At 45.5% G+C, this 26,455-nt stretch overlaps 1 protein-coding gene across 4 annotated transcripts in view; it reads left to right on the forward strand.

The window, feature by feature from the left end:
* ADAMTSL1 (ADAMTS like 1) overlaps positions 1-26,455 on the forward strand; it is a 478,676-nt gene that overhangs the window by 407,659 nt on the left and 44,562 nt on the right. For 3 of the 4 annotated variants that reach the window (XM_053371804.1, XM_053371806.1, XM_053371805.1), the window contains 4 exons: positions 3,944-4,154; positions 8,763-8,942; positions 13,719-13,872; positions 16,634-17,777. In XM_053371804.1, the coding sequence (XP_053227779.1) occupies positions 3,944-4,154; positions 8,763-8,942; positions 13,719-13,872; positions 16,634-17,777 (1,689 nt within the window). The remainder of the gene's footprint in view (positions 1-3,943; positions 4,155-8,762; positions 8,943-13,718; positions 13,873-16,633; positions 17,778-26,455) is intronic. The other variant, XM_053371807.1, reaches the window with a different exon arrangement.

The following is a 26,455-nucleotide window of genomic DNA, read 5'->3' on the forward strand; positions in this document are numbered from 1 at the left end:
CCCTATGCTTTTGCAGAGTTTTAACTACAACCACTTGCTAAAGGTAGAGTCATACCACCTGATCATCTGCTTCCTCCTCCTTCTCCAGTCACTTTGCATCGGATAATCTCTCTTGCACACTTGGTTCTGAAACATGCTAGGCTTGCACAACCAAACTTATATGCCTGCGACCATTCAGAAGATTGGCGCTTACTGTGCAAAAAAACCACACTTTTGTGGGTCCTCCCTTTCACTCCAGTTTCAGTCGAACATAATTTTTGTTCAAAGATTCGCTCCTAAAAATCCTCATTCATGTGCATGTTTATGATGGAAACAGAGGGAAAACTGGTTACGATGCCTTACAGTCATGCCTACTACTTCGCTCAATCAGGAAACTGTTTAAAAGTCCCCCTTTCTTTCTTCGATTTCAGCTCTACTTAGAAAAAAACGAACATTTTAAAAGGCTACAGGATTTATTTTCATCCAAAGTTAAAAAATAGGATTTTTTTAAAAAAAACTTGCGAACTTTTATTATTATTATTAAAGAAGCCAAATAAAGGATGCATTCCTTCTTATGGCCTGCTAGGCTGCTCATTGCCAACATGAATGCTGAGCATTTATTCCATGGATAAACAATGAGCTGCTGGAGGTAACTGGAAAACCTCCCACTCCAGAAGAATAAACTTTGGCAAGTGTTGCAATAAGCTCTGCATTGAAATAGACCTCCAAAGAAGAGACAAAAGGCAGGATTTTATTTTGGGTTTTGGGTCTTGTTTTGTTTTTTACCACCAAGTACTCTGAATACCTCTAAGGTGTGCCAAGCACAGAGAGTAGCCGATATGTCATTATTAATTCTGACTGACAACTTCGTGGGACCTGTAATTCAAGGTTCGTGTATCAAGGAGACTTGCTCTGAATTAGATTAAACGGTGGCCGGGTGCCATTGCTGTCCCACAGAAAAGCGGTGATAGCAGCCCCCTCGTTTATCATAACTTAGCCAATGCTCATAAAGTCCCTTGGCCTTCAAATAGCCTTATTAAGGTCAGTAAATAAGATTCTGGGAGAGAGCTGGTGTATATTCACAGGGCTGCGTCTCCAGGATACTCTGACATGTGCTGAGTCCAGTGCTATTTTTCTAGAAAAAGAGGTGCCAGAACTCACCCTGAACGCCTCCCTTGTCCTCATATACAGTTGTACCTCGGGTTACAGCCGCTTCAGGTTGTGTTTTTTCAGGTTGCGGACCGCTGAAACCCAGAAGTACTGGAACGGGTTACTTCCAGGTTTCGGCGGTCGCGCATGCTCAGAAGTGCAAGATCACACTTTGCGCATGCGCAGAAGTGCCGAATCGCAACCCGCTCGTGCACAGACATGGGTTGTGAACGCTGCAGGTTGCGAACGTGCATCCTGCACGGATCATGTTCGCAACCTGAGCATCCACTGTAATGGCAATGGCACCCACCTGAGAGGTGCCGGAACTGAGTTCTGGCTGAACGAAAGCCTTGGCTGGTTCTCTTTGTCTCCCTGGTTCAAGGTGAGCTGCTCTCACACCTTCTCTTTCTGAAGAGGCACAAAAAAAGAACCCAACCCAACAGTGTGAAGTACAGGGAAAGTGGTGCCAATATGACATGACAGTGTGAAGTGAAGAAAAGGAAAGAACATCATGAGGGTGCAGAACATCATATCAGGGTAGCAGGGTAGCAGGGCAGGAATAACTGGGGAAGGGAAGTTCATGAGCATTATGTTTTCTAGGTCGTAACATTTCTCTCGGTCACAATAATTTAAGGAATAGGCAGCTTAAGGATTGTGGCCAACATGGTGCTGTTTAGTTGTGCTCTCTCACAGAAAACAGCTGTAGTCTGCCAATCTCTCATCGAGAAATGGAATAGTTATAGCACCCCAGATTGACAATGCTAGGCCGAGAACAAGTCAATAGGTTTAAAAAAAATGGCATTGTGATACAGGTATTCATTGTGCAGTTCTGCCCATGTATGTATATGCACACGGGTGGCGCTGTGGGTTAAACCACAGAGCCTAGGACTTGCCGATCAGAAGGTCGGCGGTTTAAATCCCCACGACGGGGTGAGCTCCCGTTGCTCGGTCCCTGCTCCTGCCAACCTAGCAGTTCGAAAGCACGTCAAAGTGCAAGTAGATAAATAGGTACCGCTCCGGCGGGAGGGTAAACGGCGTTTCCGTGCGCTGCTCTGGTTCACCAGAAGCGGCTTAGTCATGCTGGCCACATGACCCGGAAGCTGTACACCGGCTCCCTCGGCCAATAAAGCGAGATGAGCACCGCAACCCCAGCATCGGTCACGACTGGACCTAATGGTCAGGGGTCCCTTTACCTTTACCTATGTATATGCACACCATAATTTTTTGCCATCAGCAACACATTGCAAGGTTAACCATTTCAAATTTAAACCTCAAATCCTGGCCAGCAACATTCAGAATGCAAACACGGTACAATGGAGGATGTATCCTGCTCTGTGCCTGAGTTGTATGCTGGGTGCAATCTGCATCCAGCAAATAGACTACATCTGTACTGGAAAATTTCATTTTCATTTCACTTTTAATTTGCATACTGCCTTTCTATCTTATTATTCACAAGGCGAAGAAACAACAAAATAGACAGCCAAGGTCACACACGTTAATAACAATCTGATCCAATTACAAGAAAAAAGCCACAATAACTTAAAAATAAACAACTTATATCAAATAAAGCAATATTCAATAAGCCATTAGAACGTAATGGTAAACAGTGAAATTAAATATCAGCAAATAGTAATTAAACAGTTTTCACTTAACAAATACAATAAGGAATTACTACAGTGTAATCAGTAAAAATGGTGGCCAGTCACAATGCATAAAACACCACAACGTTATATAAAAGGATCAAGTTGAAAAACAAGGAAAACAATATAACTTATAAAATTATTTTAAATATATATATCCCTGAGCTCCTCTTCTCTCTTCCCAGCTGCTTCTGCTGTTCTGAATGTCATGATCTGGGAGAGGCTCCTAGGGCTGGAGGGTGGGGCAAAGCAGGTGGGAAAACCATTGCCTGATGATGATGATGATGATGATGATGATGATAAATAAATAAATAAATTATACCCTGCCCATCTGCCTGGGTTTCCCCAGCCACTCTGGGCAGCTTCCAACAGAAGATTAAAAATACATTAAAACATCAGATATTAAAAACTTCCCTGTACAGTGCTGCCTTCAGATGTCTTCTAAAAGTCAGATAGTTGTTTATTGCCTTGACATCTGATGGGAAGGCGGGTGCCACCACCGAGAAGGCCCTCTGCCTGGTTCCCTGTAACCTCATTCTCGCAGGGAGGGAACCGCCAGAAGGCCCTCGGCACTGGACCTCAGTGTCCAGGCTGAAAGATGGGGGTGGAGACGTTCCTTCAGGTATATTGGACTGAGGCCGTTTAGGGCTTTGAAGGTCAGCACCAACACTTTGAATTGTGCTCGGAAACGTACTGGGAGCCAATGTAGGGAGCCAATGATGAACAGAAAGTCTCTCTCCCCTCACAGTTCTTCCTCTGGAGCATCTCTCTTATGAAGACTCCCAGTCCGATGGCACAGTAATACCACCCCCTGGGGAGCTGCACATGTACCACCTTCCCAGATTCCACAGTCTTTCTCAAATAACTAGTAGACTCCTTTTTTGTGTTTGCCTCTGTAAACGGTCATCCTGGGTTTGTGTAAAAACTTCTGCATGACTGGATCTAGGTAAGAGTTGTGACCTTTTCTTTTTTGCCTCTGGCCTTGCCCACCGGGGGCAGAGGTGCCCAGAAGGGAACGCAGCCTTCTGCCGCACTCCTGGTTTATAGGACTGTAGCATTAGGCATGATCCATTCCAGAGTTTCTCATGCAGAGCGAAAAGGCAGACAGATTGGTAGGAGGTTTGGGAAACTTGTTTTGATGCAGCGGTTTCCTCTTCTCGTCTTTCCCCCCTCAGGTGGGAGACGGGGCAGTGGAGCTCCTGTAGCCTCACCTGCGGCGTAGGACTGCAGACCCGAGACGTCTTCTGCTCTCACCTCCTCTCGCGAGAAACCAACGAGACGGTGATCTTGGCAGACGGGCTGTGCCACAAGCCCCAGCCCATCCAGGTGCAAGCCTGCAATCGTTTCGACTGCCCCCCGTCCTGGTACCTCTCAGAGTGGCAACAGGTAAGTAATGTCTTTCATTCAGTGAACCAAGGCATGAAGTTTCCTCCACTTGCGCAACAAACAGGGAAGGTGCAAATTCTGAACCCCATCAAAGATCAACACCAGGGGTAGGCAAACTAAGGCCCGTGGGCCGGATGCGGCCCAATTGCCTTCTCAATCCGGCTCACGGATGGTCCGGGAATCAGCGTGTTTTTACATGAGTAGAATGTGTCCTTTTATTTAAAATGCATCTCTGAGTTATTTGTGGAGCCTCCCTGGTGTTTTTGTGAGGAGCTTGGCCTACACTCAAGTAGGACCCTGGCAGAGACACATGCCCGACTGGCATGTTCTCTCCCTCCTAGTCTTTCATTCGGGAGCTTCAAAAGCTTTCTTCAGCCCGAACATCACAGCGACTGATGCCAACTGACACCGGCACACTTAGGGATCCACAGAGTTTGTGCATCATGCGTGACAGACCTCAGCAACTCAGCATTTGGGCTAATCTACTTTATTTACATATAAACACACACGGAGCACTGCAACATGGCTCCCTCCCTCTCTAGCATCAGACAGTAAAGAGGAAAAAACAGGACAATAGTCCCACTTCACGGAACACAATAACACAAACATCCTGTCTCCGTCACTTCCCACTTTGTGGAGTCAAAATATACACTGTCATGTGAAAGACAACAATCCCATGACTGCAATCATGGAGTAGGAATTCTAACAGTTTTTACATGAGTAGAATGTGTGCTTTTATTTAAAATGCATCTCTGGGTTATTTGTGGGGCATAGGAATTCATTCATCATTTTTTTCAAAATATAGTCTGGCCCACCACATGGTCTGAGGGACAGTGGACCGGAAAAGGTTGCTGACCCCTGGTAAACACAGTCTCTCATTTCTGCTTTGATTTTGAGGCAAGCCCACTGCCCCCATAGACACCCTCTTTGGCTGCCCCACTGACATGGGGTAAACCCATGTTCATTGTATCTACTGACGTTTTTCGCATGAATACAATATTTTAGCTACAAGCCTTACCACTCTTCTCCGCTGTGGCTTTTGAGTTCCCATAAGGAAAGATGGTCCAAATTAGAATTTTATTTATTTATTTAATAAAGCTTTAATGTTCTTGGCAGAAGAACTCCTGAGATAACCATCAGCATGTTTAACATTTTGAGTGATTAAAAATACATCCTTATAAATTCAAGTCTTTATTTTTAAAACGTTCCATATTTGGGATAAAGCTGTGAGGGTGTTTACCTTGTTTTGAGGGGTTATCTCCTCTCCTCGCCTCCCACCCCAAAGAAAATGGTATCAGAATTCATTTTTATAAGCCCCGGTAAACATTTCTTTTCTAGAAAGCGGCTGCAAAATGTTGCATCAATAAATCTTTTTCTATCTTCGCTTTATTGCTGAAGGGAAGGGACTTTTAATAGAACAAACCGTGGCTCACTTTTCAGAATATCTATTAACGTTCCTTGGGCTGACATGTCCCAGAACATTTTTAAAGGCTTCTTTCCCCTCTCCTGACCCTTCAAAACTGTTTCTCCCAGAAGGTGGGAGTGGGGAACCTTGCTGATTGCAGCAAATTAGAATGCTTTAGGATCCAACAGCAACTATTAAAGTTTTGGAAAGCATGATTCCTTTTTCCTTCTGCATCTGTTTGGTCTCACTGCCTAACAATGCAAGTGAACAATTCCAAGAGCGAATGTAGAAAATAACTGCTTATCAGATATTAACTTGTCCATAGAAGGGAGTTATAATCTCTGTTAATTTTGGCACATTTCAGACAACCGATGAATTGGTGCTCTGTGAATGACAGTCCACATAATGCAGCATTTCAGTAGCGAGGCTCTTGCCCTGCTGTATACAATATGTTGTTACTGTCATTGTTTTTTAGTTGCTTTGCTTACAAAAGTTTAAAGTTGTAAAGCTGTTGGGTCTTTGTTTACCTTTTGCTGTTGCGAATACAGTGGAACCTTGGCTCCTGAACGCCTTGGGAGCCAAACGTTCTGGCTCCTGAACGATCAAAAACTGGAAGTGATTGTTCCGGTTTTTTTATGTTCTTTGGAAGCCGAGCGTCTAGCGCAGCTTCTGATTGGCTGCAGAAAGTTCCTGCAGCCAATTGGAAGCTGTGCCTTGGTTCCTGAACCGTTTCAGGAGTTGAACGTGTTAAGTTGTGGGTGAACATATCAGACGACACAGCGATTCTTCAAACAGCTCTTGTTTATTCACAGGCCAGAACAGAACTGAACTGAAGGGTTCAGTCAGCCTGCTTATATAGAGCTCCAGTACAACATAACTGTAACAATTTTCTAAAACTATCCAATCACTGAACGTCACTTTCGATCCCTTATTTGCATAACTATCTACAGTATCCCACTGCTGGCCTAGGGTGAGAACTTCAGTACATAACAGAACGGACTCCAGGAGCGGATTATGTTTGAGAACCAAGGTTCCACTTGTTGAGGTTTTCTTTTTCACAAAATTATGCTTCAGTCGACAGCCCCCTCCTTCATTTCTCCCTCCCATTACCCCTCGTCACATACCCAAACATACTGATGCACCCACCCGATAATTCTAGTTAGTGCATATGCCACAGATACAAACAGTACAGGGGAGCAGAAAAAGGGGATAAATAAATGTGTCAAAGATACATTAATAATAGCAACAACAATATAAATAATGCAGCTGCAATTCATAATAGTGCAAGGGTAAAGAAAGAAAAGAAATCTCATCTGTGTGCCTCCCTTTGTTTACTGCTCTAGGTACTACTCAGCGAATAATTCTAAAAACTAGCCCCAAATAATTTGAAAGCTCCTTTTGTGTTTCACAAAGCAAAACCTGTTTGTGTGTTGCATGTGTGTTTTGTCTGGTAGATTGGATAGCGAATTACCTATGCACACACACCTGTGCGTTAAAACACCTTTATGGGAGACTGTAGCATCCTAAAGCATCAGAAAGAGCCTGTTGTTGTGGGTAGGTCTATCTCCCATATTATGTCAGCCTCTGCCAGACATTTTGTAAATGGTTTAGCTATAATTTCAAAGGGACTGTAGGGACAAGCACACAACGCGACTCCTCCTTCATGCCTGTTTTCATTGCCTTCCAACTCACGGTTCATTCTGCACATTGTCATATGTAGGACATTGAGCTGGTTCACAAGTGCAGGCTTAGGCATCCCTTTTATTTCTCACTGCTTGCTAATCTCGCAACTGAATATGTGAACTGACTCCATTGAGTAGTTCTCTCATTCACTTGATCTCACGCTCTTTAATTGGGAACCAAAAAGGATATTAGCATGCAAAACCAAGATTGTAGGAAGTTTTTTATCAGAGGAAATATGAATGTGATAAGTCATCCCGAGGATCAGCATACAAGTCACTAATTGGTATTAGCCAATTGACAGGTGCAAATAGAATAATAATAATAATAATAATAATAATAATAATAATAATAATAATAAATTTTATTTATATCCCGCCCTCCCCAGCCGAAGCAGGGCTCAGAGCGGCTAACAACATTAAAATGATACAACATTCTAAAATCATTTCATTATAAAATCCGTTCAAATCAGATTAATGGCAACCATTGAGCTAGAGTTCTGTGAGGATTGCCAAAGAAGGGGGTCAGGCTGTGCCCTGGCCAAAGGCCTGGTGGAACAGCTGTGTCTTGCAGGCCCTGCGGAAAGATGTCAGGTCCCGCAGGGCCCTAGTCTCTTGTGACAGAGTATTCCACCAGATCGGAGCCACAGCCAAAAAAGCCCTGGCTCTGGCTGAGGCCAGCCTAACCGCTCTGTGGCCCGGAACCTCCAAGATGTTTTTGTTTGAAGACCATAAGATCCTCTGTGGGACATACCAGGAGAGTATGGAACCAGTTTCAACTTACTTTTGGGAACCTAACATGGTACCTTGGATTTTGGACTCCAACTCCCATCAGCCCCAGCCAGTATGGTGGAAGTTGCAGTCCACAACATGGGCACCATGTTCTTTAACCTGGTGGTTTGTGCATAAAAAGAAATGCTAGAAGCAGGGCCTCACTGGCCTCATTGGGTCAAGTGAATCTCTATACAAGTTTATAATCTAGTTCCCTGCCTGCATGAATGTATGCAGGAGAAGATTTAGCTTAAAGAGGGAGGGAGATGTGGTTCATTAGAAATTTATCTAACATACTTACATTGACTCCAATAACCCTCCCTTTTATTTTTGGAAGCAGTGCTCACAGCAGTCACCAAGAGTCATAAAAATAAAGGACTGTGTGGTTTAGTAGTTTATTATATTAACCTTGCAAACCAATTATTTAGGGAGCTGCGGATTGAAGACCCAGGGTGTAGCTTTCCCATGAATTAAAACTTGGTGGGGGTGGTGGATTAGACTGTGGAGTTAGGCTGGGCCTGGTGTTGAACAGAGGGTTTTCTGAGCAAAGAGAGCGCCAAAGGAGAGCTGCGCTTCTGCTGTTTGTTTAACTTAACACTCTTCTCACAAGTAGGCTGTATGTAATGGCTGCCATCTCACACGCAGTCAGGTCGCTCCCATTCACTTCAGTTGTGATTCAGGCGACCTGATGCATGGCAGTTGCTGCAAATGTCAGCAAGCTCTGAGGCCTCTGCCGCTTCTGTTGTCCTCCAGTGTTCACAGACGTGCGGGGGTGGCCTTGAGAAGCGGGAAGTGCTCTGCAAGCAGCGCATGGCCGATGGGAGTTTCCTGGAGCTTCCAGAAACATTCTGCTCCACTTTGAGGCCCGCCTCCCAACAAGCCTGCCAAAATGAGGACTGCCCCCCTGAGTGGCTTCTTTCAGACTGGACGCAGGTATGAGGTAGCAGTAGAAAACAAAAACAAACAAACCGCAGCCTTGGGTGTCTCTAGCACTGGGTGGCCAATGTGGTACCCTCCAGATGTTTGGGACTGTGAATACCAGTATATCTGAAGGAGCTTCTCCACCCCCATCATTCTGCCTGGACACTGAGGTCCAGCGCCAAGGGCCTTCTGGCGGTTCCCTCACTGTGAGAAGCCAAGTTTCAGGGAACCAGGCAGAGGGCCTTCTCAGTAGTGGCGCCCGCCCTGTGGAACGCCCTCCCACCAGATGTCAAAGAGAACAACAACTACCAGACTTTTAGAAGACATCTGAAGCCAGCCCTGTTTAGAGAGGCTTTTAATGTTTGATATATTACGGTATTTTAATCTTTTGTTGGAAGCCGCCCAGAGTGGCTGGGGAAGCCCAGCCAGATGGGCGGGGTATAAATAATATATTATTATTATTATTATTAGTAGTAGTAGTAGTAGTAGTAGTAGTAGTAGTAGTATTTTTATTTATTTATTTATTTATTTATTTATTTATTTATTTATTACCATCAGCTCTAGGCAGGATAGCACAGGAAGTCATGGGCATCTAATGAAGCAGAATGCTGGAAGATTCAGGATGGATAAAAAAGTGGTTTTCATGCATTGCATAGTTGAACAATGGCACTCGCTCCTCCACAGGGACACCAACTTCAGGGGGCCCTGGGAGCCCAGGCACCCACAGAAAAAAATTCTGTGGGTGCCCAGCCTCCATCCCCACCCCTGCTGCTGTGCGCTGGCCACCAGGTTCAAAGTCGTCTTTTTCTGTGTCCTCCCTGGGGGGCTCTTGGGCAGACGGCTCCCACCGCTCTCACTCATCCAGCCAGCCTCTGACATCTAATTTTGTCCCCATCCTCTTCCCTGATGAGTTCTGCAAAGGCAACACTGAAACTAAGGAGAAGGTAGCTGACTGGCAGTGCCACCCTCTAGGCAGGTTGTAAGGAGAAAAGCAGGTAGGTTGGGGCTGACCAAAGGCAGGCTGAGGTTGATTGGGCAGTGCACCTTTTGCCCTCAGTGACCAGCCTTCACTGAATGGCTGGTCAGATAGGTCTCCCTTTTCCCATGATGTTCTTCCTGAAAGTTGTGAGGTGTGTTCTCCTAGTAGCCCTAGTACACCTGGCTGCTGGTAGAGAACCCAGTGTGCTTTGCTGAAGGGATGCTGTGTGTTGACATTTCCATTTGGAACATCTTTGCAGAACCTCCATAATAAGAGTTGGAGATGGTGGCTTGTAAATTCAGAACTTCACCATGCACATTCTAGGTGGGTTTGGGGGCAGGCGAGGAAGTGAGTGATAGTTTGTCCTGGTGCTCAGGTTATTTCCACAGAGGTACAAATTCATTGGTTGCTAGTTCATTGGCTCTATACTTATGCAAAACCAGCCTCGGTCCAGTATACCTGAAGGAGCGTCTCCACCTCCATTGTTCAGCCCAGACACTGAGGTCCAGCACTGAGGACCTTCTGGCGGTTCCCTACCCTGCGAGAAGCTAAGTTACAGGGAACCAGGCAGAGGGCCTTCTCGGTGGTGGCACCTGCCCTGTGGATCGCCCTCCCATCAGATGTCAAAGAGAAAAACAACTACCAAACTTTTAGAAGACATCTGAAGGCAGCCCTGTTTAGGGAAGCTTTTAATGTTTACTAGGTTATTGTATTTTAGTGTTCTGTTGGAAGCCGCCCAGAGTGGCTGGGGAAACCAAGCCAGATGGGCGGGGTATAAATAATAAATAATAAATAATAAATTATTATTATTATTATTATTATTATTATTATTATTATTATTAGGTCTGTCTTTCATCGCTGTGGGCAGCTAGAGGAGACAAGAGCAATAACTGGAATGAAGTTTGCTACAGCTGCCTTTCTGCATTGCCTTGTCTGCAGCAGAACACCTGTGTGTGCTGCAGGAGGGTTCAGAGCGTGTTTCAGGGAATGCGATCCATTGTAGAAAAGCTTTTTGGGCCACACGGTTGTGCTGTGTGAACTTAGAGCACACTTTGGAGAGGGCGTGGCGCTGTGGGTTAAACCACAGAGCCTAGGGCTTGCCGATCAGAAGGTCGGCGGTTTGAATCCCCACGACGGGGTGAGCTCCCGTTGCTCGGTCCCTGCTCCTGCCAACCTAGCAGTTCGAAAGCACGCCAAAGTGCAAGTAGATAAATAGGTACCGCTCCGGCGGGAAGGTAAACGGCGTTTCCGTGCGCTGCTCTGGTTCACCAGAAGCGGCTTAGTCATGCTGGCCACATGACTCAGAAGCTGTACGCTGGCTCCCTCGGCCAATAAAGCGAGATGAGCGCCGCAACCCCAGAGTTGGTCACGACTGGACCTAATGGTCAGGGGTCCCTTTACCTTTACCTAACCAGCATCTTCCCTGTAACACTGCAGAGAAAGACTTTTCTGTCCTTTCTTAGGCTGCGTACACATTACCAGTTTAAATGCAGAGAAGTCCTCTTTTCCATTCTGATCAAAGCTGGTTTGAGGGGAATGAATTACAATGCAGTATTTCATTTGAAAATGTAGGATAGATACAGGTGTGGCGAATACCATGAGTGCATGGCTTCCTAGACCAGCAGATGCAGAGGAAATGAACATGTGTACACAGCCTTATCTTCTCTCTAAGGAACCACCTGACAAGTCTCGCAATATAGAATACTCAGGCTGCAAAAAGGCCCTTGCCAACTTCAATAAACATTGAAGCATTTGTGTAAAGCATTTGTGTAAAGCATTTGTGTAAAGCACTGCTCTAGTCTTGTTTAATGATCCACAACCAAATACATCTGTACTTTGGATTTGACATTATTGAGTGATTGCTGAGAGAGAGAGGCTTTCAGGTAAGGGATGTCTGGAGCACCTAATAATAATAATAATATTTGCACCCCGCCCAACTGCCTGGGTTGCCCCAGCCACTCTGGGCGGCTTCCAACATATATAAAAGCATATTGCTTAATCCTAAAACCAAGTAGGTGTTCTTCTCCTTGCCACTGCCAACCCCTCTTTCACTCAAGGAGAAAGTTAATAGCTTGGTCGATGAAAGAAACCCTTCGTGTCAGGATGTGTTTGTGTGCTTGTGTGTTGTAGAGGAAGCTTAACTAATTGATAATAATCTATCCTGCCAAATAAATAGATTGTATAAGGCAATCTGCTGCTAGGACATGCCCCCATTATGAGGCTAAAGCAGGCATTCTACCCCCCTCCTACACAACTTTCTGCATAATGGCATTTATATTATTTTTCAAAAGGGGGCTGTTTCCTTCTACACCAGAGAACGTTTTGGTGTGTCTGTCCCACCCCCCTTTTTTTATACCTATAACCATCCTTGCACGAGTATTAGAAAGTTATATTTTAAAGCCCAGATTCAACAAGAGCCATTTATTTATGTGGTGCACACACAGCAAGGGCAAGCAGAGCAAACCTGGACCCAGATACTCGCAGCTGCTACTGGATCTGCACATAAGGTTTATAATACTGCATCTGTAACCATGTGCACAGGGCTCAAAGGAAGGAAAGCCCCTTTGCTCAAGAATGCAGGTCGTTCATTGGAGATGGAGATGGGCCCATCCATCTGTCTTACGATTTAGATAGCTCTTGGTTATCTGGGGCCACAGCTTTTGGTAATTATTAATACCCGTGCCTTACTTGCCACATGCCCACCCTGCCTTGTGCAAGGCTGAATCTGAACTGGGGTCCATGTGAGCATCATGTCTGCTTCTCCCTCCCTCCCTCCCACTCGCTGTTACCATGTTAGTCATCAGCCGCTTCCAGGAACAGCACCGCAAGCAAAAAACATAAGAGGCAGCATTGGAGTTCTTTGCAGATGTTGGCAAAAGTGCAGGCCTGTTAAGTTGCCTGCATATTAGTTACACCAAAGCGATCCTGTGTATATGGAATACATAGCCTGCCCACTGGAGTACCTAACTTTTCCTGAAGACAGGATGGTGAGAAGCGAAGGAATGGGAATCTGTCTTCTTATGCCAGCATGGGTAGGATTCCCATGTTCAGACAGCTGCAGGAAGGCAGCTGTGGCCATGCATGCTTGGTTTGAACAATAGCCACATGATGTCTTCCCATTTTATTTTCCAATTTAATCTGCGTTTACGGCTCCCATGGAAAATCCAATTGTTATGTACTGAGCTTGGATCCTAGAACAATAGGCAGGTAGGATCCTAGAATGCAACAACTGGATTGGCCTGCAGGAGCAGCCCAGTCAGGCCCCAGGAGGAAGTTAAGCAGCCTATTAGGTCAGTAGGATCCTAGAATGCAACAACTGATTGGCCTGCAGGAACAGCCCAATCAGGCTCCAGGAGGGAAGCAGAATCAGCCAATCACAACCCATTGTGTAAATAATGTATATAAAGCCTGAGGTTTTGGGGAAATTCATTCACTGTTTACAAGCTGCAATAAAGAGCATGAAATCACTACGCCACTCCGAGTATATTTCACCAATTAAAACAAACCACCAAAACCATGAAACAGTGCATCTGGATTAAAGTGGTGGGTGGAGACAGACAGCACCATTATCACGAGGTTGATGTTCTGTGGATACTGTGAAAACCTTACATGTATGAGCATTACCGAGTCCACAAAAATCTGCAAAGGGGAGTTCCCTTCTGTACAGAGTAATGCACCCTAATATTTTAAAGCATAGTGGCCACAGGAAGAGATTATAGTCCGTGCACCCAGCTGCCTCCAGCCCTTTTCTCTGCACCTCTTTGTCTTTTAACATGTGACCTTCCTAATCAGCTCCTTTTTGTGCCTAGTGTTCTGTGAGCTGTGGTGAGGGAACCCAGAAGCGAAATGCTATTTGCAGGAAAATGCTAAACACCGGGCTTTCTGCCATCATCAATTCATCGCTGTGCCCGCCCTTGCCGTTCTCATCATTGGTCAGGCCATGTGCAGTAGCAACCTGTGCAAGTGAGTATAGAAAAGCAACTGGGGTGAGTGGGAATTCTGAGGGTTTGTGACATCTCTGTGACCAAACAGGAGTTTGTAGAGCCCTTTACTCGGTAATAATTTACTGCAAAGCACCTGGAAGTTCGGGACGCGGGTGGCGCTGTGGGTTAAACCACGGAGCCTAGGACTTGCCGATCAGAAGGTCGGCGGTTCGAATCCCTGCGACGGGGTGAGCTCCTGTTGCTCAGTCCCAGCTCCTGCCAACCTAGCAGTTCAAAAGCACGTCAAAGTGCAAGTAGATAAATAGGTACTGCTCCGGCAAGAAGGTAAACGGTGTTTCCGTGCGCTGCTCTGGTTCGCCAGAAGCAGCTTAGTCATGCTGGCCATATGACCCGGAAGCTGTATGCCAGCTCCCTCGGCCAATAAAGCGGGATGAGCACCGCAACCCCAGAGTCGTCCGCGACTGGACCTAATGGTCAGGGGTCCCTTACATGCCTCACTGGTTATAATCAGACTTAATTTGAACTAACTGCATCCACACTTTCACCCGACTCGCATTTTGATCTTATTGTGTACTGGTTAATCCTTCCCTCTGCCCGGAAGCTGTACACTGGCTCCATCGGCCAATAAAGTGAGATGAGCACCGCAACCCCAGAATCAGTCACGACTGGACCTAATGGTCAGGGGTCCCTTTACCTTTACCTTTTACCTGGAAGTTCAGCAGGGGCTGAACTCAATCAGCACAGTGGATTGTTTGCCCTCTAGATCCCATTCATAAGACTTTCCCATAATAGTTGGCCTGTCTTCCTTAAAAATCAGGCAACAAGTTGAGAAAAGGCCTTAATGGCTAGTTGATGCACACACAGAGATCTGAATCAATGGCAAGGTGACTTGTGACACAGTCCATGGTCTACCCTGGGAGTCTGCAAATATAGACATGGGTGAATTATGGACCAAAAAGAGAGAGAGACCTTATTGTGGCTATTGCTGGACTGTAACTGTCACCATCCCTGATATTTGGTTGTGCTGTCTTGGGGTTTGATTCAGCGAGAAAAGGCCCCCTAATCACTTTGGGGCAAATGGAGTCCATGTTTTCAAAATGATAAAAGTTTCATAAGAAAGTTGCTATTGCAGTTGTATTCAATTGTGCCTGAATTTCCCAGGGCTTGTTTGTTTTCCATGAAGAAGATATATAAGGGTGGGCGTCCCTTTCCAAACAGTAATAATCAGGTTCAGCGTTCCAGAGGTTTATGGGTGATGTTTAACAGCGTCCCTCATTGGCAGAACTGTTCCACCCATCCCTTGTACCCTCAGTGCGCCCCCCTCAAAAAAATATGGGAGGGGGGGAATCAGGAAATGGTGGGTGTTGCCCTGTGTGTTTAGTATAATGTCATTTAAGATTAGTACGCTACTCATGTATCATAACTTTTGCCTGAAAAATGGAGAAGTACAGTGAGAAGGAAAGAATTGGGGGCCTTGTTTGTATAAGTTTGCAACAGCTGTGATTTATACATGGATGGGCCATTCATAAATGCTACATTGGGATTTGATTTCTAAGTGCAAAATGTAACATTATTTTCAAAATCCATGACCCAGTCCTCATATTCTTTTCAGTTGTCTGGCACAGAGATCTGAACTGCAGGGACCCACATAACTAATGAAGTCTAATATTATCCACCGTGGGGTTTTCAACCCGCTCAAACTAGATTTGTTCTGCTTCACATTACACCCTCGAGACTCCACTGCATTTATTCCTCCTTGCTGCTCTCAGCTGTGGGGCCTCACAGGGCTGAAACGATGAACATTTAACAAGGGGAGTTCCCCTTTTTCTTTCGCACCTTCCTTGTATTCATTAGATGGGCTCCTTCACGGAAAGATCTTCAGCAACGGGATGTGCATTGCTGTTTTCTGATTTGGGAGAGGGGCTGCAGCTGCCACCCACCTATTTGCTGTAAATCATAATAGCTAAAATAACAGCCAGTGCCAAAAGAAGCTGTTTATTTTGTTTAATGAGGTGCAAACGACATTTCTGGACAACACTGAGGTGCTACTGAAAATGATATTTCCGTGCTGATTATCCTTCCTCTCTCCTAGATTAGAGTGTGGTGCCCCATGCCATGATATAGTGCAGGCATCCCCAAACCCAGCCCTCCAGCTGTTTTGGGACTACAACTCCCATCATCCCTAGCTAACAGGACCCGTGGTCAGGGATGGTGGGAATTGTAGTCCCAAAACAGCTGGTGGGCCGAGTTTGGGGATGCCTGATATAGTGTATTACCCCATGATATGTCATTCAAGCTACTGTTGCTCTGTCCCAGCTCCTGCCAACCTGGCAGTTCGAAAGCACACCAATGCAAGTAGATAAATAGGTACCACTGCGACTGGAAGGTAAACAGCGTTTCTGTGCGCTGCTCTGGTTTCACCAGAAGTGGCTAAGTCATGCTGGCCACATGACCTGGAAAGCTATCTGTGGACAAACTCTGACTCCCTTGGCCTGAAAGTGAGGTGAGCACCGCAACCCCATAGTCGCCTTTGACTGGACTTAACAGTCCTTTACCTTTACCTTTATCATGTCATGCTCTCTTTGGCCCTCCCTGCCTCCTGCCACAGCAGCAGCCGATGTTGTGGAAGTAGAACAGGACATGCGCAATCTGATCACAACATAGCACAGATTAACTGAAACAAAATGGGGGCGAGGGAATAACCCAATTCTAGTTTCCACCCGAACTTGCTAGGAGAGATGATGTGGTTCCATTTCCAAACATTATTAATTACATTTCAGGACACCAGAGGCCATCTCACAAGCAAACCCCTCTGATCATGGCTCAAAAGAAAGTCTTCATCCAAACAAGGAAACAGAGAAAGCTGCACTTCGTTGTTGGCGGGTATGCCTACCTTCTCCCCAAAACCTCCGTCATCCTCAGGTGCCCCGTGAGAAGGTTCCGGAAGCCAATGATCACATGGGAGAAAGATGGCAAGCGGCTCATCAGCTCGGCTCACGTGACTATTGCTCCGTATGGATATATGAAAATTCATCGGTTGAAGCCCTCCGATACGGGGACTTACACCTGCACAGCAGGGCTGGCTCGGGAGCATTTTGTGATTAAGCTCATAGGAGGCCACAACAAGCGCATGGCCGCCTTGTCACTTGGGATGATGAAAGAAGAAGAAGCCACGAGGAAGGCCAGCTTGAACGAAGCTTTGCACGCCCAGGAGAAGCATCAGAACGGAATCCTCTTCAACGGCAGCAAAACTGAGAAACGGGGGCTTCTTACCGACCCTAGCAGCCGGTACGACGATATTGTCTCCAGGCTTTTGGAGTACAGAGGCTGGCCTCGGGACCACCCAGAGCCATGGGAAGCTCAGGACTCTGCGGAGAGAAACATCTCTTCCGAGGAAGATCAAGGCCAGGAGTACACCCTTCCTTTCACCATGGTCGCCAACCAGGATCGTTTGGACGACATCCTGAGAAACTTGTCCCAACAGCCAGAGGAAGTTCAGGATGTCTATAGCAAGCAGCTGGTTGCGCAGTTGGCCCACGAAATTTTCAAGAGCCATTTGGAACATCAGGAGTCCCTTTTCAAAACGCAAGGGAGCAGGGTCAGTTCTGCTTCGGTGGAGGTCCCGTTCAGCAAGTATTTTTCCGAGTTCACCAGCTCCTTGAGAACGTCTTCGGCTGAAACCCACTTGTCCTCATCACCAGAGCTGACAAACGGCTCGCGGGGGCCTCATAGAAAGCCTGCCATTCTCAAGAAGATATCTGCGGCCCAGCAGCTCTCCGCCTCCGAAGTGGTCACCCATCTCGGACATACTGTCGTTTTAGCTAGCGGGACACTAAGTGTTCTTCTTCACTGCGAGGCGGTTGGGAACCCAAAGCCCACCATTAGCTGGGCAAAGAATGGAGAGGTTGTGCAGTTCAGCAAAAGGTAACAAATTCTGTTGATTTTACCACCCCAAGGATTAAGCTATGCACTTCCTTTGTTTTCTGTTGTAGTATTTATCCTTTGATGTTCACAGTTCCTGTTCTGGGAGCACATTTTGCAAGTATGCACACACAGTGTGGAGTGGTACTGTCCATGTGACGACCACTGATTAAAACCTGTCTTCGTTATTCAGTGCATGGATCAATGCCTTCCCCTATTGAGAGATCAATGGGGAGATCCCCACTGTAGCTCAAGAAAACCTGGGGAGCTAGAAGCCTACCCCCACCCCTTGGGGCAACATGGTCATTTCTGGGAGGGGCCACCACAGTATTTCCTGGGGATCCATGTTCTTTGTTTCATGCCTCCCCTATGATTCCTACAGCACTCATCCCAGAACAGGTTATTCTGCCCTTGCAAAAAAACAAAAACCCACTGCAGCTATCATTTTGCAGCTATAAATTGTAAAATTTGACACACTTCACTCAGATGGAAGTAGCTAGTCCTGCAAATTCTGGCAGAAAGTTATAGACTGTTAATATGAATTTAACTTTAAAGATTCCCTGCATGAAATACCTACAACTTAGCAGGTTTAATATATTCTGGAGGGACTCTTGTGACTGTAAATTTCATCCACTTTGGCAAAAAGCAGGGAAATTACAGCCTTTTTAAAATAGATTCCCGAGTACAGTAAATGGGGAACACAGAACATTGTTTAATAAAGAGCAACTCAGAACCCAATTTATTTTAAAAAGCACCCTGACGCCGCCTGTCTTCTTTCTGATAGCCTGTCTCTGGTTGATTTTGATTTTTTATTTAAAAATGTAGTTTGAAACATAATTAGCATAGAATCTTTTTAGCAAGATTGATGATTCACAGTGAAAAGGAACTGTTTAATTGTTCGAAGGGCTTAGGGGGCTGTCAAGAACACGAGGGGGGGCGCCTTCAGTCAAGACATGTTCCCTCTCCTATGTTGGCAGGGAGAGAATTGCTGCTCCAAGAACGCTACTTCCTCATTTCCGAACTCTTCATGGGCAATAAAACCTGTAGCCTGAACTGTCAAACACCCATCTGTAATAAATTCCTCTGAGCCCTCTGAATGATCAGCACATAGTGATGATTATTTACACACCCAAGTGAAAAATAATACCATTTTAGGTTTGGGTCAAATTGGCTCCGGTGAAGTGAGCAGTCATTATTAACAGCAGCTGCAGCTATATATGGGAAAGTTTCACATGTGATAAAAGATACAGCCCCATCATTTACAATAGCTAAAGTTTCTTCCAGGCCAAGTCCAGCCCCCTGTCCGCTATATAACACAGGCACAACAGAGTAGCACATCTTATGCATTAGCTTTGACTTGTGGCATCCTTGCCAAAAAGTTTGCTTTCCATTGTTTTAAGGGGGCTTGAGTTGTTGGGAGAGAACCCAGTACAAGGCAGCTTCTAATTTGTGCAGAAAATGGGGGATGTTTTTGTTTTGCTTTTCTTTTTAAGCAAAACTCCTTTCTGTGTCGTTTTCTTACGGCTGGCGATATTTGATCATGTATCTGGGGCCTTGTATCCTCGCTATGCGTTCAGCTGTGTGTTAATTTGTGGCGCTACGCATGCACAGGGTTGGGTGGCCATATGAGAGAGCAGCTTAAGACCTGCTAGTGTGCTCAGAGGCATCTGCAATAGTTGACGTATTTACAAGGCAGCCAACCAAGAATCTGCTGCCAGTACATGTTTCCTCTATGCGTAAGTTATGGGCCTGAGGTTAAATATCCGAGTCCGGTCACCGGGGTCAGCCTAGGAAATGAGAAGGCGCACAAGAGTCAACTCTCAGAGCTAAAATTAATTTTAAATGGCTGTTTCTGTCGGGGATCTAGCAAGTTTGTGATTTATCCAAGGTGCAGTTCATCGCTTGCGGTTTAGATACAGAATTAGCTTGCTTGCTGCTCTCCCTTTTCTGCGGCTAGAAGCTCTCCAAGTGCAACCATTTCTGCAATTTGCTAGCATTTGCAGCATTGTTGCTTTTTAAAACAGCATTTTCATTCACTATTATTGTTGTTATTTCCCTGGCACATGATACATTTGATTTTTACCACTAAAAGCAAAACGTGTGTGACTCTCCCACCCTCAATGTAAGAACAGGAATGTATTTGTTATGAAAAGCACATGCAGTCTTAATCAAGAATAGGCCTATGGTATATATATTTGATTGGACATCGTCCTGTAAAAATATCTTTCTGGCCTGTAGAGAGTTGCATGCACAGATTTGCATAGCCAGTGGTTACATCCTGTTGGGAAAGTGCCCATAAAGTGATTAATAATAATAATAATAATAATAATAATACACACATTCTGTTTGAACTTACTGTGGTGTGGTGTATAGGTATTTGTGTGCGTGTCATGATTTTAAAAATAAATTGTCATTAAGTCCACACAAGGCTTAAGCTTGATTTCAAGCAAGAGAAAATTGTATCTTGATCCCACGCTGCAAGTAAATGTGCTTGAGTAGTATATGTGCACCAATATAGTGCTTTGTTGTTAGGGAGCAAATAGTTGGTTCCAGGTTTTGGCAACTTCTTGGGGTGAGGTGCTCTCAATAGAGTGGAATGAGTCCTGTGAGGAGATACGTGCAACGCAGGGGGTTGGACTTGATCACCCTTGAGGTCCCTTCTAACTCTACAATTCTGTGATTCTCAATTTAGGTAAATAACGTATTTTCCCTCTCGGTATCATCCATAGTAAGGGACGTGGTTGGCGCTGTGGGTTAAACCACAGAGCCTAGGACTTGCCGATCAGAAGGTTGGCGGTTTGAATCCCCACGACGGGGTGAGCTCCCGTTGCTCAGTTCCAGCTCCTGCCAACCTAGCAGTTTGAAAGCACATCAAAGTGCAAGTAGATAAATAGATACTGCTCCAGCAGGAAGGTAGATGGCGTTTCCGTGCGCTGCTCTGGTACACCAGAAGCGGATTAGTCATGCTGGCCACATGACCCAGAAGCTGTACCCCAGCTCCCTCAGCCAATAAAGCAAGATGAGCGCCGCAACCCCAGAGTCGGCCACGACTGGACCTAATGGTCAGGGGTCCCTTTACCTTTACTTATCATCCATAGTACCATTTCATACATTTCTTTTTCTTTTTGTAGAGGGTTACCACAAAGAGTACAGTCAAGTTGGAAGTGTAGTCGGTTTACAAATGCATTTGTCCCCTTCAAGTTGCGCATTTTTAGGTGTACGCCTAAAGCATCTCAGATGTACACCTCAAAATGCAACGTGCGAAGCAGTCCTAACTATTTTGAGTACTCATTTTCAAGACCTTGTTCATGACCGTGCTATGCTATTCAGATGCTGAACCAGCAGACACTTACCTGTGTACTAAAAGGGTATTTTGTGCACACAAGTGTGAGTTTTGCAGAGGCTGGTTTCTAAACAGACATGTAGCGATTACATGCCATCTTGAAGGCTACCCTTTCTGGAGGAAGGAATGACCCTCTTTGTGGTCTGCTTAAGAAGACCCCGGGCCTCTTTCGATGAAGTCGAAAGCCTTCCTAAATATGTAAGGCCAGATCCTTTTTGCCTCCTACATGTTGCAGAGCAATAGGAAGGTCAACATATCTTTTGGTGGGACAGAACCGTGTCTGCGTACACACTATACATTTGAAGCACATTTTTACTCCTCAGAGAATTCTGGCCACTGTAGTTTATTAAGGGTGGCTGGGAATTGTTACTCTATGAGGGTGCCGAGAATTCTTTGAGGAGTAAAATGTGCTTCAAATGTGTTTTAAAGGTAGAGTGTGTGCGCTGCCCTTCCCTAGTTTGCTTTTCCCCTCCCCCCCAAAAAAGTATTTGATGGGTGGCCTTAATCTGGTTTGTTTTAGAGTGTTGCCACCCATGGAGCTGTGGGTGAGATCAAATATCCTTAACTTTGTGGTTCATGAGGCAGTAGTTTTCATTCAAGGGGAAAACAAAAAAAAATCTCATCAGCGCATGGTAAGCAACTAGACTTTGATTGCACTCGGATGGGCTTTCTCATTCCAGCTTTCGCATCCTCTTTTGCCTCAGTTACTCCCCCAATTTCTTTTTCTGTCACCATCCTGGCAAAACGATTTATGTAAAACAGCTGCTGCAATTTTCTTCTGAGAAAAGCAACCTTGCCTATAGTCCCCCCCCCCATTCAACTTAAGAACGGGTTGAGGAAGTTCCTAGTATTAGCTCTTTTGAAGTGGAAGCTGCAAAATGAGAGAGAGGGAGAGAGAGAGAGAGAGAGAGAGAGAGAGAGAGAGAGAGAGAGAGGTGTTAGGGCCACCTATAGATTTTCAGAGGCCCAAGCTTGGAAACCCTTTGGCCCAAGTCCAGCATACCTGTGTATATTTATTTGTGATTATGAATGATACAGAGGCGCCATTGATAACACAAGGTCTGTGGCATATTATCTCCAAAATCTCCATGCCACAGCCACCCCTATGAGTGATATAGACTCTATACTTGGCTCCCACCCTCTGCTCCACAAGCATGATCTCATACAGACCTAAGTTCTTGCATATCCTCCAACACTTTCCCAATTAAAACCAGGACGACGGCGATTTCATTACAGTCATCCCTTGGTTTTCGAACAGCTTAGTTCACGAACAACTCAGAACTCGAATGTTGCAAACCCAGAAGTAGGTGTTCCAGTTTGCGAACTTTGTGAACATCCAGCCCAGCTTCCGATTGGCTTGAGGACTCTTCTGCAGCCAATCGGAAGCTTCGCCTTGGTTTCCGAATGATTCGGAAGTCGAACGGACTTCCGGAACGCATTCTGTTCAAAAACCAGAGTACGACTGTACTGTACTTATATCCTGCCCATCTGACTCAGTTTCACTAGCCACTCTAGGCAGTTTCCAACATGTATGAAAACATAATAAAACATTAAACATTTAAAATGCTTCCCTATACAGGGATGTCCTAAGGAAAGCAGGACATTACAGGATCAAATCAGACCCTGGATGCATGGGCGCAGCCATGGGGGGGCATCAATCAATCAAGTAAATAAACAAAAATACTTTAACTAAATGACCAATTGCACCTCAGATAACTTGGTACTTCCCCCTCAATAACATAAAGCCTGTCCTCCTCCTAAAATAAATCCTGGCTATGCCTCCCCAGCTTCTGTAAATTTGAGATTAAAAAAAGTAAAGGTAAAGGGACCCCTGACCGTTAAGTCTAGTCGCGGACGACTCTGGGGTTGTGACACTCATCTCGCTTTACAGGCCGAGGGAGCTGGCATTTGTCCGCAGGCAGTTTTTCCGGGTCATGTGGCCAGCAGGACTAAGCCGCTTCTGGCAAAACCAGAGCAGCGCACGGAAACGCTGTTTACCTTCCCACTGGAGTGGTACCTATTTATCTACTTGCACTAGTGTGCTTTCAAACTGTTAGGTGGGCAGGAGCAGGGATTGAACAACGGGAGCTCACCCTATTGTGGGGATTCGAACCACCGACCTTCCGATTGGCAAGCCCTGGGCTCTGCGGGATTAACTCTGGAAAATAGGGACACTTGGAGGGTCTGTTTCTGAGTGCACCCCCACCTATTTTTTATGCATTTCCCTCTCTCAAAAGGATCCCCCTGATCCCTATAATCTTGGGATTGGGTGCTTTTGCTTTGCATATACAGTGGTACCTCGGGTTAAGTATTTAATTTGTTCTGGAGGTCCGTTCTTAACCTGAAACTGTTCTTAACCTGAAGCACCACTTTAGCTAATGGGGCCTCCTGCTGCCGCCGCGCCACCGGAGCACGATTTCTGTTCTCATCCTGAAGCAAAGTTCTTAAGCTGAGGTACTATTTCTGGGTTAGCAGAGTCTGTAACCTGAAGCATATGTAACCTGAAGCGTATGTAACCCGAGGTACCACTGTATAACTGTTGTAGAAGCTTCCCCTGTTTTGCAAATGCCAGATATTCCCTCGAGTTAAAACAGGAGACTATTGCTAGAGAAGCCTGGAACAGATGACAGTTTCTAAAGATGATGGATATGTAATACGCTACAAATGTTTTTAATACATAATAATGATTTTGTCCAGTTAGTGGGATATGGGGATTTTTCCCAGCTGCTTGGGAAGAAGCCTGGGGCCCTCTTCTGAAGTTACATTTTCCTACTTTCCCTTTGGAACAGTATTAACAGACGTGGCCAGGAAAAGTCCCAAAATGTTTGGAGGTCCAGTCTTTACACTACTGGAACAGTTCGGTGAAAGACTTGCACCAAATATGCAAAGGGGCTGCGTATGAGTTGAGTCACAGGCTCCTTCCCAGCTCCCAGTTTGCAAATATCTGCGTCGTTGTTGTTATTACCATCCTTTTCCTGGCTGCTTCCTTTTATGCTATTTCGAAACGCAAGTAGGCAAGATTAACGTTGGAATTGGCCCATGGGATGTGAAAGATGAGAGATCGCTGCTACTAAGTTCCTTGTGTGGTCTTGGAAAAGTCAGCTAGACTCCCTGGATCTTAGTTGTCTGCTTGTCACTTGCAAAGTATGGTTTATCCCAATGATCTCTTGAGTTTGAATAAACTGCATTGCTGTTGTTTACACAGGCTTGCAATTACACAGGATCACATAGGTGGCAGACACAGAATTCAGATAGTCAGCAAATCAGATAATGAAGAATTCAGTGCTAAACTAGAAATGGCATGCCTTTTTCTCCCAGTGTGTGGTGTTGCTGTTTTAAATGAAAAGCAGCCTAAGACATTCTTCAGGCAAAAGGAAGAGGCTTCTTAACCATTTTCCTCCCTGCCATCTGTCAACTCACAATCTCACTCCCTTCCTGTTTCTTTCCAGTTCATGAATGTTTTGGGATCCAGGGACAGTGCTTTTTACCCTTCTTCATTCCCGGTGCTAAGCGGATATATCCTCAGGAATCACAAAACATTTTTCCATAGAAAGAAGGCATCACACAGAGACCCCAGAAACCTGCTACCAATGTGTCCTCAACTGCACACAATAAAGGTTTTCAAGCTGGGGGGTCCTCATAAATTTATCAGGTTCATCTATGAGAAAGTGTTAAACGGTAGAAAATCTTCCCTGAAAGAGTTTGTCTGGCATAATCATGCGCAGTGTGAAGCTGTCTTTTAATGCTGTCCACATGCTAGGGGCACAAAATCTCAGTTCATACAGAGTTAACAGTGAGGAACAGTAGGACTTGCCTCCTGTTTTACGTGAGCTGAGTTTGCACTTTAGTACATGCCCCAGAATTCTCTGCAGCACACAGCAGTTCCTGGCAAGTACGCAGAATTCTGCTGATAGACAAGAAAGCAACGTAGAAATATTTCCCTGGAAGCAGAAAGCATGAAATCCAGTAATCTGATTGCTAATTTTGCAGCAGCAAAAAAAAATCAGAATCAAAATTCAAATGTGCAGTTGTGACAGACCAAGAGCAACAGGTATATTGTGCCATGAACTTTGGTAGAGAAAAATCTACTTCATCAGATGAAAGAAGGGAGGTTCTGGCCAGCTTTGAGCTCCTTTCTTTAGTGTCAACCAGATTTCAGATTTAATTCCTTTACCCAGAGGTCACCGAAGTGGCTCCAGGGACACGGGTGGTGCTGTGCTCTAAACCACTGAGCCTCTTGGGCTTGCCGATCGGTAGACTGGCAGTTTGAATCCCCACGACGGGGTTAGCTCCCCTTTCTCTGTCCCAGCTCCTGCCCACCTAGCAGTTCGAAAGCATGCCAGTGCAAGAAGATAAATAGGTAAGGGAAGGTAAATGGCGTTTCCATGCGCTCTGGTTTCCGTCATGGTGTTCTGTTGCACCAGAAGCAGTTTAGTCCTGCTGGCCACATGACCCAGAAAGCTGTCTGTGGAGAAACGCCAGTTCCCTAGGCTTGAAAGTGAGATGAGCGCCGCAACCCCAGAGTCGCCTTTGACTGGACTTAACCGTCCAGGGGTCCTTTAACTTTTACCTTAAAGTGGCACCTTTAGGCACACCTGCACCACCTGCAGAGGCCTGCCCGGATGCCTGTAGGGTCTCATCCCCACCCTTCTCCTGCTGATATTAGGTTTGGGAGACGCCTGACGCTGCAGCCAAGAGAACAGGATGCTGTGTGTGTGTGTGTGTGTGTGTGTGTGTGTGTGTGTGTGTGATGCCCACAACAGTTTTTCTGGTTTGTAAATATGCCCATGGGCTCAGAAAAGTTGGCAACCCCTGTCTCATACAATATTAAGAGGCTCGAAGTTGAAGCAGCCAGTGGGGCTGCCATCTCAGAACAACCAACAGTGGCAGCGTGGTTTTCAGCAAATGTTGGAGTCCTGCTCTGGGAGAAATTATTCAAAAGAATGTATAGGTATTTGAAGTAGCATTGTCTATGAAAAACAAGAGGTTGTTAATGGGCTGTTTCCAGTAGTTCCCACAGGAGAGATCGTGATGCTACTTGCGCTGAAGTCAGTGGAATTTGCTCCTTAAAAATTGGCAGCCCCCTAGTCTTCAACATTCACACGATAATGACATTTGAAAGAGGATTTCCCTAATCCAATATTTCGCTCCCCCTTGCATCAAATTTAGTCACATAGTTGGAGAAGCCTTGGCATATGAACATCCCAGGCTGGGAAGGGAGGAAACTTAGCTAAGGCAACCTCAGATATTTGGAGGCCCGGCAACAAATATATGCATGTTTTCTGGGGAAAGGTGAAATGGAAGAATGATGTGACCGTATTGACCAAAATGATGGTTA

The sequence above is a fragment of the Podarcis raffonei genome, chromosome 17, assembly GCF_027172205.1.
Source record: "Podarcis raffonei isolate rPodRaf1 chromosome 17, rPodRaf1.pri, whole genome shotgun sequence".
In the NCBI taxonomy this organism is placed as follows: Eukaryota; Metazoa; Chordata; class Lepidosauria; order Squamata; family Lacertidae; genus Podarcis; species Podarcis raffonei.